Consider the following 11322-nt stretch of genomic DNA (forward strand, 5'->3'; position numbering starts at 1 on the left):
CGAAGCCATGATCGGCGGACGCGGCGTCGGTTTGGTGGTTTGGCCATGCTGTCGTCGTCGCTCGCGGGCGGTGGCGTCGTCACTCACGGCCCGGGCGCCGTTGTTCATCGCCGCCGCGGAGATAGATCAGTCGGGGAGATGGTTTGGCCGCATGCGGTTTGGCCGTAATCCGCAAATCATCTAAATATGGCTCGAAACGATAGGGTAATGTTGCCCCGGTCACTTCACTCGGTTGTGAGATGTTCTCTTCTTCGAAAAGAGCTTCCGTGTCTGAAGGGGCGTTGGAAAAATCTGAATATCTCTGTTGTTCGTCTCCCATAGCAGATGGCACAGCGTCTTCTCAATGGTGAATGTGCCAGTGTGATGTCACGGACAGAAGATGCAGTCAATATGGCTACCACCTGAATATCGAATGAGACGTCCGCAACTTTGCGCATGGATAACATGCTCTCCGCTGATATTTATTCTTTCGTATAGACATTGACATTTTTCACTACAATATCTATTTTAGAATGTTTATAGGCATGACACTTGACCTTAAATATTCTATTGTACACCGTGGTTTATTTGAGAATCATTCTCAATTTATTGGAGAATTTATTGCCACTTTTCTATCAGCGGCCCAAAAAAAATGAAAATAATTGTACAAGTCTTTCAATGTGTGTCCTGCTCTCTCGCAGCCGGTGAAGGTGTCCGTGTGTGGTTTGTCATCGGATGAGTGAGTTGGGGGTGAGGGGCAACCGCGGGCTGGAAGAAGAGCTTGCCAGCACGTTAGTGAGATGGAGGCTTGAGCACAATTTCAGTATGTTTGTTGCCTTTTCTCTGTTCCACAAGGATATTGCATGGATTTCCACTTTGATTGCTACGGTGAGGATTTATCTTGTTCGTCATGTGACTCATGGATGCCGATTAAGACGGGCGTGCAAAGCACTAGCATTTTTTTTTTTTTTTTTTGCAAGCCATCACGCTATCGGTCTTATTTTTAGTACGATACTTCCACACGCTTGAGGAACCGCTGCTGGTTTGTTGTGCAGGCCCGGCACCTGTTGCTTTCTGTGTGCCATGCGTTGTTAAAAATCAAAACACATGATTGGCAATTAATTTGGTTCAAGCTCTAACCACATTTGTGCAGTGGTAATGTCAAAACATCGACAAGCCGGTTCAAACACCACACGAGACAAGCCATCTTTTCCACAACCCACCAAGGGAGCATGAAGTTGTAGTTTGTTACCTACCATATACTAATTATATATTATTTCATGCAGAGAAAGTCAGCCGATACACTGTGCTTGTAAGGTACTTCAAAAAGTGACTTTAATTTCATTGCAATAGTTGCATGTAAACATTTCTATCCAACAATAAACTATGAGATGATTTAGATACCTTAACACTTGCATGCTAATGCACGTACTGTCAGCATAAAATTTACTTTGCATTACTGAATATACTTCAAGTAATTCCAGTCATCCATTTAGGTAGAAAGATTGTATTTCATAACTTTTATTTATGCAACAACAAAAAATGTAATTTACAGTGTTTTCAACAAAACAAAAGTACACATGAACATTAACTGCACATTGCACACGTGGCAAGAAAAGGTCCCGCAGTGAGAAAAGGTTAATGCTCAGAATGTGTTTGTCCATCAGTCTGGTTTGGTGCTGCCACAGGGAAATTAAAAAAAAAAAAAAAAAAATAGACTGCAACAGAAAGTCAAGGATGCTCATTTATTTTTTTCGGTACCCACCTAACCACTCTTGAGCAATTGCACGTTACCAGGGCTAAAACAAAGGTGTGAAAAATTCTCTTGGATTCTCACCATCATGGTCACCACCTATTCCACCTCCTTCCCTTAGGGAGGCGCTATCCAAACTATGCCAACCAAAACCACCAACTGATATTCCAACAGCTCCAATTTCATAACATTGTAAGTTGCAGGTGTTCAAACTTCACACCCTGGTCCTAGCACAGCAGAATAACCTTATATGCAAGTGGTGGCCCACCTCTGATACTTCCTCTAAAGCCAGATTTCTCAGTTGTCTTTACAACCCAAATCTCACATCAATGTCATTCATATAGAACATCAATATAGGAACAGTCGTAAAAATAACTTAACAGGCAGCGTAGAAGGGGTTTTAAGATTATTCAGCCTTGGTGGATATAATAATAGATTGCTTGAGGAAATGTTCTAAAAGCTCTGATATAAACTCAATAAATTGTAAGAGTGCCCTGTCGACTTCATACTCCCAATCTGAGTCATTTATTTTAAAAAAGTAGAGCCCAAACAAAGTCTTACTAAAAACGATTCCCTCCTCTGTGTAATATTCTTGCAGCTGCAGCCAGAAGTTCTGTTATGACTCTAATTCTACCTCTAAGGATGTAAGATTGTCAGGTAGACTTATTCAGCATGTTCTTTTATTTATTCGGAGGGGATGAAGACAAGTTTTTACTGATATAGTGAAACAGTGAATACCTTTTACTGCAACATCTTGGTACTACCATCCTTGGTTGAACTTTCTTACAGCTGTGGCCTGAACTTCTTTCCGCTCTGATACTTCCTCTAAAGACAGAAAATTGCTGGGTTGCCTTCGCACCCCTATTGCGCATCAGTGTAATTTATAAGGAAAAATCCCAGCAGAGTGAAAAGCGCTTCATTTTCTACTCCAACATAAAGTGATCATTGCTTTAATTCTTACAGTTGTAGCGCTCATACAACCAGCGAAGATGGACAATTGCCTGTACAACTTCAAACTAACATCGCATGTCAGTGCCAGTAATACGGAAAGAGGGACACAGGAAAACAGTAAACACAATACAATTTTTCACAGGCCGTGTGAAAGGGTCCTAAAATAACCCAGCACTGGTGGAGACCTTTTATTACAATACTGTATATTAATCCGGGGACGGGGATTGTAGTTCTTACAGTTGGGATTGACTGTATTGTTCAACTTGTCACCTGACGGCATCTCCATCAGCCCTTCTTTAGATCCACTTTGCATTCAGCGAGAAGAAAACCAAGCACAGCTGTGGAGGTCTGAGATCATCTCGGCGGCTGTTTTCAAAGAGTGAGCCCCCATTAGGACTTAATTGCAGAGTTACAGCGCTCCATCTGCATGCTCACGCCAGAGGAGACTGATAGGGATTGAGTCGCCGCTTGTGTGTATGTGTGTGGGTGTGTAGTCATCCTCGGGTGTGAGGCATGAAAACACTTCCTGCGTTTTAGCAGATGGGAATGCCGGGGCGGTGCTGAGAACGTGGTATCGGGAGATCATCAGTCCTTGGCGCTCGACCCGTGCCTGAAACATCCTCCGATTTGTCTTTTTTAGATGTAGAGAGAACCGTCTGCTGGGCCCACGTAACCCACGGCGATGAGCAGCACGTCTATCAAAGTCCAAATACCAAGACCTCCGAAGCTGAACAGCTTGCCGAGGCCCTCTCTCCACTGGCCCAGGTAAAAGCGGTCTGCCCCAAAACCACCGAGGGTGATGCTAAGTGAGGGTACATACATACAAACAAAAACGAAAAAAAAAAACATGAGCCGTTTACTGCTTTGTCATAGACTTCTATTTTACGCATATATTTGTGTCTCGAATGACATGTCTATTTCAAACAACCAGAGCCTCCTTCAAACCTACAATGGAAAACACCACAGCCACACGGACTAATAATTAACAAAAGCAAAATTAAAAAAAACGCCAGCCAGGTGTTAAAGCAATTTAAAGCTGTGGACGAGATTGATGGGGAAGTTACGGAGATCGGTCAACAGAGGAATGAAATGCTCAGGGCATTTCATGTGGAGGAATCATTTAGAGCAGATTGATCACCATGCAAAACGTAATTAAAGACTTGGGTGCGAATATTGGACTGTTTGTACACAATGCTGTACTGTTGAGTGAACATTTTTTTAGTTTGCATTGAAAGCCATGTAAAAAAAAAAAAAAGGTTTTTAGCCTGCTGACAAGATACACAGTCTTCCTCCACAACAAAGGCAGACAGGGTTCAAATGAGTGTGGGGAGAGCGGAGGAAGGTTGAGAGAAAAAGAAAAGGACATTGAAATGTATAGGCACGGAAAAGAAACTTTGGTTTGTGTTTTCGTACTGTTTGTGAGACTTTGGCTTGATTACACCTCATAAAAACAATTATCGCAATTTCCGGCCTATAAGCAGCAACTTTTTTTCCACACGCTTTCAACCCTGTGGTTTATGCGGTGATGCGGCTAATTTGTGCATTTTTTCTAACGACCACGAGGGGGCACTCAAGCGGAAAAGGTAAGAATGAGACCGGTGCAATATATGTACCAAGGAAGTGACTTTTACTGGCCCTGTTAGCGCTGCGCTAGATTTAGCGCTGTGCTAGCGTGTTGCTGCTGTGTTACTGGTGTGTGTCAGTGATATTTACCGGTAAATTTTATTTTAACCGGCCCTGTTAGCATTAGCGCAGCGCTAGCATACCGCTAGCTTTAGCGCCACGCTAGCGTTAAACTCTGTATACAGTCTCTCTTTGTAAATACAGTATCTCGTGTTTCAATATGGACACTTGCGGCTTTTACACAGCTGTGGCGTATGTATGTACTTAGTGAGGCTTGTAACCAGGTGCGCTCTGTAGGCCAGGAATTACGGTACTTTATGGGTATTGCGACGTCAATGTGTATTGGGCAAAGGAGAACAGTGTGTGAGTGTGTGTTAGAAATCTGGAAAAGTTCAGAAGTAAAAGGTTAAAAAAAAAAAATAATAAAAAGTTTGCTCTTACCTGAGCACCAACGCCGTGGACCACTTGTATCCTCCAGTCCAGTTACAATACAAACGCTTCTGAAAACGCCTTTTACCTACACATGAATGAGAGTGAGTATATAGAACATTGCAAACATATGATATGCATTTAGCTAAATGCTTAACAAAAACCAAGAGTGCGTTTTGTAATGCTGAAGGGAAAAGAAATGTAAGCAGGAGATGATTTTTATATGCAGGAAACTTTGTTTTGGCACTATGGCATTTTGTACCATAAAATAAAACGTATTTTTGTAAAAATGCCATTCTCCATATTAATTAATGTACAATACCAATACAAATAAAAGATTTCATCTGTTACAGTTTATCATAAAATCAACTCTCATTATACCTTGACTGTTTTCAAAATCTCAACTTTTTTTTGTTTTTTTTTTTTTACAAAAGATTTTTAAAATTGGGACTTTTGACTGATAAAAATCCAACATCTTTTCCCTCAAAACTTCTTCAAGGAACATTTCAATATTATTCTTATACAAATTGGTCTTTATAATAGAGGTATAATGACTTATTTTAATTGTAAAAAGAAGTTTGTCATTGATTAATTCTTGTAATCTCTCTCTTTAGTCTGCTTTTTATCCATGTCAACTAGTTGGTGTAGAATGACCCCTCCCCCCCACAAAAAAAAAAGCAAACAAAAAACTAATTGAACTTAATACAGACCTCAATATAACTATTGTTGGATGAAAAGGGCTGTCAAAACTGAACAATGGGAGTTACAGAATGGGCTGTTGTTGTTTACTGGCACTGTGGCATAATGCGGGCAGAGAATGGGACTAATGTCTTTCCAGGTTTTAGATATACACAGACAAAACAATAATAATAATTAATTAAAAAAATAACAATAGCTCCAATTTCAATAGGAATTCAGGAAATGTGGGTATGTGGCAGCCATATTGAATGTGGCGCATTGACATGGAAGCCAAGACATGATGGCTAAAGCTATTGTCCATTTTACCCTGACAAATAGCGCAGAGATAGGGAGAGAAAGCGGCATGGCGTACGTGGCAATGCTCCTTTTGGTACACTATCAGATTTTTTTGTCAAGTCAATTCGCCTTTGGCAACAGATTTGGAAGTATGACGCACATTAATTTTTCACGGCTAATGAAAGTGAATTGCGTGCGATAAGGACTGTACATTAACAATGTTACTATGACAAAGTTTGGGTAAAATATAAAAGTTTCAAATATTAAAAAAAAGGAAAAAAAAGTACTGCACTGGGCATTTGAGGCCAAGAAAAAAAAAAAACACCTCAATTTGTACTGTAGAGTAACGTGGGTACATATGACCTAAAAAAAAAAAAAAAAAAAAAAAAAGTAGTTCAATGTCGGACAACCTACCCATCCCCATTAAATCGGTTCTATGGAAGCTCCACAGCACGTGTGAAAATGATCTTTCCCCTTTCAATGTTATGACATGAGTAAGAATTTGACCTTTTTAAATTGTATATTTTTAAACAATTTTTCAAAACTTTTTTTCATTGTCAGGAATTTCAAACATTTCAAAGCATTTTCACTTCTAATGTATGCTATGAATTTTCACATTAAAAAAAGGATGCAAACACACTAATTAGCTTTTAGAAAACCAAAGAGTATTGTAATGAGGCTTTAGAGAAGTACCTAAACAGTGCACATGTTCCAAGACATTGCAAGTGGCATTGTAGCGCTGCCGGGGGCAGGCCACAGTCATGCAGTTCGTGGAGTTGGAGCAGCGGTACTGTGTCGGGTCCAGCTGCCAGCAAAACTGACAGATAACGGAAAGAGAGAAGTTGCTTTGTTGCTGTCCGGACTCTCCCTGGGCAAAACACAAACATGGCATCAGTGGTGACACACAAGAAGCTCAATAAAGAGTGATGACTTAAATTAAAGGAGAAAAAGTTACTCACGACACAGTGAACGCCTTTTTTGGCTTTACAGGAAAAGGAGGTTGGTTTCCCGTAGGTGCAATTGTGCTGGTAATTGCATTGTATGCAGTCAGCGGGCAGTCGGCTGCACAGCCCCCCACTGGGACATTTGGAGGCATAGCTCTCCTCATCCGTGGAAGAAGCTGAAATTAAACAAGAACCTTCTGGTGTTAACTGCAAGAATGTACAGATTAATATTTGGGCAAGATTTTTCCAGCATGCAGGAGGCTAATGCTTCTGCTTAATTTTGGACCTCCAGTTTAAAACCAGCATCCTTGAGCTGTCACCATATCATGGTGGAGTGGTTTGTGTGTCCCAATTATCCTAGGAGCTAAGTTGTCTGGGCCTTCACGCACCTGGTATGGACACCCATGGCAAACAGATCCTTGGTGAGGGACTAGACAAAGCACAGCTCGAAAGATCCCTATGATGTATAAAAATACAGGAAGACATTTTCCCTTGTTCAGATGGAGGTCACCGGGGGTCCCTCTGGAGCCATGCTTTTAATTGGGGCTTGAAGACGAGCAACTGGTGACCGGGCCTTCACCCAATGGCCCCAGACGACCACAGCCTAAAAGAGTAAGGCAGCCCCCCTTTCCATGAGCTCACCAGGTGTGGGAGGCATCATAGGGGTTGAGTGCAGTGTGAGCTAGGTGGGGACGAAGGACGATCTTGGGGATTCAATTCAGTTACAGAAGCTGGCTCTAGGGACGCGCAATGAACAAGTGAATTGTTTTCAAGGTTGTTTGTTCAAAAACTTTGTTTTGTTCCCTGTTGGAATGTCCCACTGAGAATTATAAAGAAATGGCACAGACCATTCTATTTTAAGAAATGTTCCAAATGTTTTTTTTTCTCTCACTCTCTCTCCCTTCGGCGACATTTCTCTACATCTCTGTCTGGGCTGTGTGCAATCAGTGAATCAGGCCTGAGATGGCGATTTGATTGGCTGAAGGAGGTGGCTGAACTCATGATTGGTCAATATAGGTCATCACTACCGTAAAGCATGTAATTTGTTGAAGCGCCCCATATGTCTTGAATCATAACCTCTTTTTTGGCTATAGTGTGGCGACCTATAGGACTTCTCGTGGGTCCAAACGGCGAGAGCGCTCCACCAGTTTATGACCTCTGTATGTTGGAAGCTGTTTAGCTCACGAGCTAGTTAGCGCACAGGCTGGCAAACTTAATAAATAGCTAACTATCCCTAAAGTCTCCCACGTGTGTGCATCTACACAGCCAAAGCTGTTCCACCAGCGCTTCGCTGGGTCGTGAGCAGCGTGCCGGGTGTTACCAAACAATGAAGATTTATAAAGTCTGGAAAAAAGTCTTGTGTGCATTGTATTTATGAAAGGATAACAAATCCTTCTCTGCCCCTGACTGGCTAGCACCAAGACAGTGGATAATGGCATCTCCGCAACACTTTGTTTTCAGCCGTGGTTGTATTTAAAGTAATTTAGAAAAAGCTGGGTTGAGTTGAGAAAAAAAATAAACTGTGACTTCCCAGACGCCGGACCTACCACACTGTTGATTGCGTCAGTAAACAACAGCTGCCAATTCCGAAACAAACGGACTTTGTTCGCTACAAAGGGATATTTTGAGTTCCAACCGGGCACTATTTTCTGTCAGTTAAATCCAAAGGCTGCTGGCTCCAGTTCCATTTAATGGAGGTTCCACAGCCCATTATCAGATTTAAGTTGCAGCGCCACCTACTGCATCACTTATGCATGTTATGCTCTACTGCACCTCATGCCCGTCCTGATTGATAAGGAAGGATTAAGGACTCTTTATACGCCCGCACTGACATCACTACGGCTCCCCAGCGCGTAGTTTGCCTTTATACTCCAGCGCAACCTTTTGAAAATGTGCTGCAGTTCTTCTCCAAACTAAAACACTCTACTTTCTTGTTTGAAATAATGGGAAAATCCAAAGAAATCAGAGAAAGAATCACAAAGTCTGGCTCATCCTTGTGTTTCCAGATCCTTGAAGGTGCCACGATAATGTGTTCAAACAATTACACACAAGTATAAACATTATGGGAATGTCCAGCCATCACACCACTCAGGAAGGAGACCGGCTCTGTGTCCTCATCCGAAATGTGTGAATCAACCCCAGAACAAAAGCTAAAGACCTTGTGAAGACGTTGGATGAAGCGGGTAAGAAAGTGTCATTATTCAGAGTGAAAGTATACTGCCAAAATGGTTAAAAAAATGGCTTGAGGATAAAGTGAATGTCTTTGAGTGGCCATCATAAAGCCCTGATTTGATTCCCATTGAACATTTGTGGGCAGATCTGAAAAAGGCGCGTGCAAGCATTTTCAACTGATAAGAATAACATCTACATCTACGCATTTTTCTACCAAAAGTCAAGGTTTTAGTCACACGTTTCCCAATCTTGACAGAACATTTTGGCAAACTTTCAACATAAAAAATACATCAATTCCTCAGTCTTTAGCCAATTCTTACAAACAAAGGCTCATTTGTGTAAAATTACTCTACCTGCTGTATATTTTGATATTAAGGTATTGAAATGGATGGATGAATGGAAGGATGGTTTTTGAAAATTTTAGTGAGATACCTATTAGTTGCAAACTAAACATTGTTTTACATTTTATTGACAAATGTAACATATACAGCTTTACAATTTTACTGGAACAGTGTGATGAATCTACATCCACGAAGAACAAGATTACTTGACTAACAGTGCTGCAGTGGCCGTAGCTATAACCGGAAACCAGTCAATCTGGAGGTCAGTTGAACCATAAACCGTCCAGATTGGCAACTGAGAATAATACAACAAAACCACTTATGACTGGAAAACGGAGAGGTCTATAGTGTAAAAGGCAATCAAAGAAACCGGAAGAACGTGAATGAATGAATGAAGAGTTTACTTGAGGTTGCAGCTGGCACCTCCGGGCTGGTGATGATTGAGCTTGGCTGAGCATCTCTAGTGTATGGCGGCTCCTGGCCAACGTGCGAGGAACTCAGGTATCCTTTACAGGCAAACATAAGTGCACTCCTTTCAGTATTGACATTTTTCAAATTAATGTACGCGACAGGCTAATCTCATCTTAAATTGAAACACCAGAAAACGACAACTCAGTATGTGAAATACATTTTATGGACAAGTAAGTCGCAGCCCTGGTGGAGCCAACTATCCGGTTTGATGTTAGCTTAATTCGCTCACAAAGGGCTGTGTATGCGCGACGGGTTCATTTTGAGCATTTACGGTGACTACGAAACGAACGTACCGTTGACACATTGCAAAAAAGGGTTGGTACACAAAAGGAGAACGATTCCATAGCTTCTGAGGCATCGTCCACGGTCAGGTCGCCACTGTTGACAAGCCATTTTTCGCTTACTTCTTTTCTTCCTTGTTGTCCTCTTTTTTCCTCGTTGCTTTCCTGCTTGTCGATTACTGGTTAAATAAAGCTCGTTATCGCCCCTTGTGGCTTTTTAAGGTACACCAGCAAAATCTAACGAGAGCCTCCATGAAGGAGGGTTTTGCTGCATAAACTTGATACTGTTTAAAAACGTATGCACTTAACTTGTTTTTTTAAACATCCTCTTTCTCTCATATTTACAAATGTGAAAATTGTCACAAATTATTTTCTTATGTTTTATTTAATACGGAAGCATATTGCTGCTGCCTACCCGAACCGGAAGTAATTGGCTTTTTGTTGGGGGGATTAAGAGGGGGGAAATTTATTATTTTCTACCTTATAACGTGAAATTATTCACGTTATAATGTGTAATTAATCACATTATAACGTGAAACATAATCCAGCCCTATGGGGGCACAAACCAGTGCAATCTGTAGGCCGGTCCCAAGCCCGGATAAATGCAGAGGGTTGCGTCAGGAAGGGCATCCGGCGTAAAAACTGTGCCAAACAAATATGAGCGTTCATCTAAAGAATCCCATACCGGATCGGTCGTGGCCCGGGTTAACAACGCCCGCCCCCGGCACTGCTAACCTGCAGGGCGTCGGTGGAAATTCAGCTACTGTGGGTCGAAGACAAAGAAGAGGAGGAAACCGGATCCAGCGTCAGAAGAAAAAGAGGAATGCACAGAGCCTACAACTGAGTGTAGGGACTTTGAATGTTGTGACTATGACAGGAAAAGCTCAGGAGTTGGTTGACATGATGATTACGAGAAAGGTTGATATTCTGTGCATCCAAGAGAGCAGGTGGAAAGGTAGTAAGGCTAGAAGTTTGGGAGCAGGGTTTAAATTATTCTACCACGGAGTAGATGGGAAGAGAAATGGAGTAGGGGTTATTTTAAAGGAAGAGCTGGCTAAGAATGTCTTGGAGGTGAAAAGAGTATCAGATCGAGTGATGAGACTAAAATTTGAAATTGAGGGTGTTATGTATAATGTGGTTAGCGGCTATGCACCACAGGTAGGATGTGACCTAGAGTTGAAAGAGAAATTCTGGAAGGAACTAGATGAAGTAGTTCTGAGCATCCCAGACAGCGAGAGAGTTGTGATTGGTGCAGATTGTAATGGACATATTGGTAAAGGAAACAGGGGCGATGAAGAAGTGATGGGTAAGTATGGCATCCAGGAAAGGAACTTTGAAGGGCAGATGGTGGTGGACTTTGCAAAAAGGATGGAGATGGCTGTAGTGAACACTTATTTCCAAAA

At 41.8% G+C, this 11322-nt stretch overlaps 1 protein-coding gene across 1 annotated transcript; it reads right to left on the reverse strand.

The window, feature by feature from the left end:
- Positions 1-1484: 1484 nt before the first annotated feature.
- tm2d3 (TM2 domain containing 3) lies at positions 1485-10088 on the reverse strand. The gene is made up of 6 exons (XM_061814721.1): positions 9932-10088; positions 9572-9673; positions 6670-6830; positions 6404-6578; positions 4748-4823; positions 1485-3485 (listed from the first exon to the last, which is right to left on the reverse strand). The coding sequence occupies exons 1-6, from the start codon at positions 10029-10031 to the stop codon at positions 3320-3322; spliced, it is 780 nt and encodes a 259-aa protein (XP_061670705.1). The 5' UTR covers positions 10032-10088; the 3' UTR covers positions 1485-3319.
- Between the last annotated feature and the right edge of the window lie 1234 nt (positions 10089-11322).

Source organism: Syngnathoides biaculeatus, chromosome 3, assembly GCF_019802595.1.
Source record: "Syngnathoides biaculeatus isolate LvHL_M chromosome 3, ASM1980259v1, whole genome shotgun sequence".
In the NCBI taxonomy this organism is placed as follows: Eukaryota; Metazoa; Chordata; class Actinopteri; order Syngnathiformes; family Syngnathidae; genus Syngnathoides; species Syngnathoides biaculeatus.

Coding starts and splice junctions, on each gene's coding strand:
- tm2d3 (XM_061814721.1), bottom strand. CDS start 10,031: ATGGCTTGTCAACAGTGGCGACCTGACCGTGGACGATGCCTCAGAAGC. Junction 9,674..9,931: donor TTTTTTGCAATGTGTCAACG/GTACGTTCGTTT, acceptor TTGCCTGTAAAG/GATACCTGAGTTCCTCGCAC. Junction 4,824..6,403: donor GGAACATGTGCACTGTTTAG/GTACTTCTCTAA, acceptor ATTCATGTGTAG/GTAAAAGGCGTTTTCAGAAG.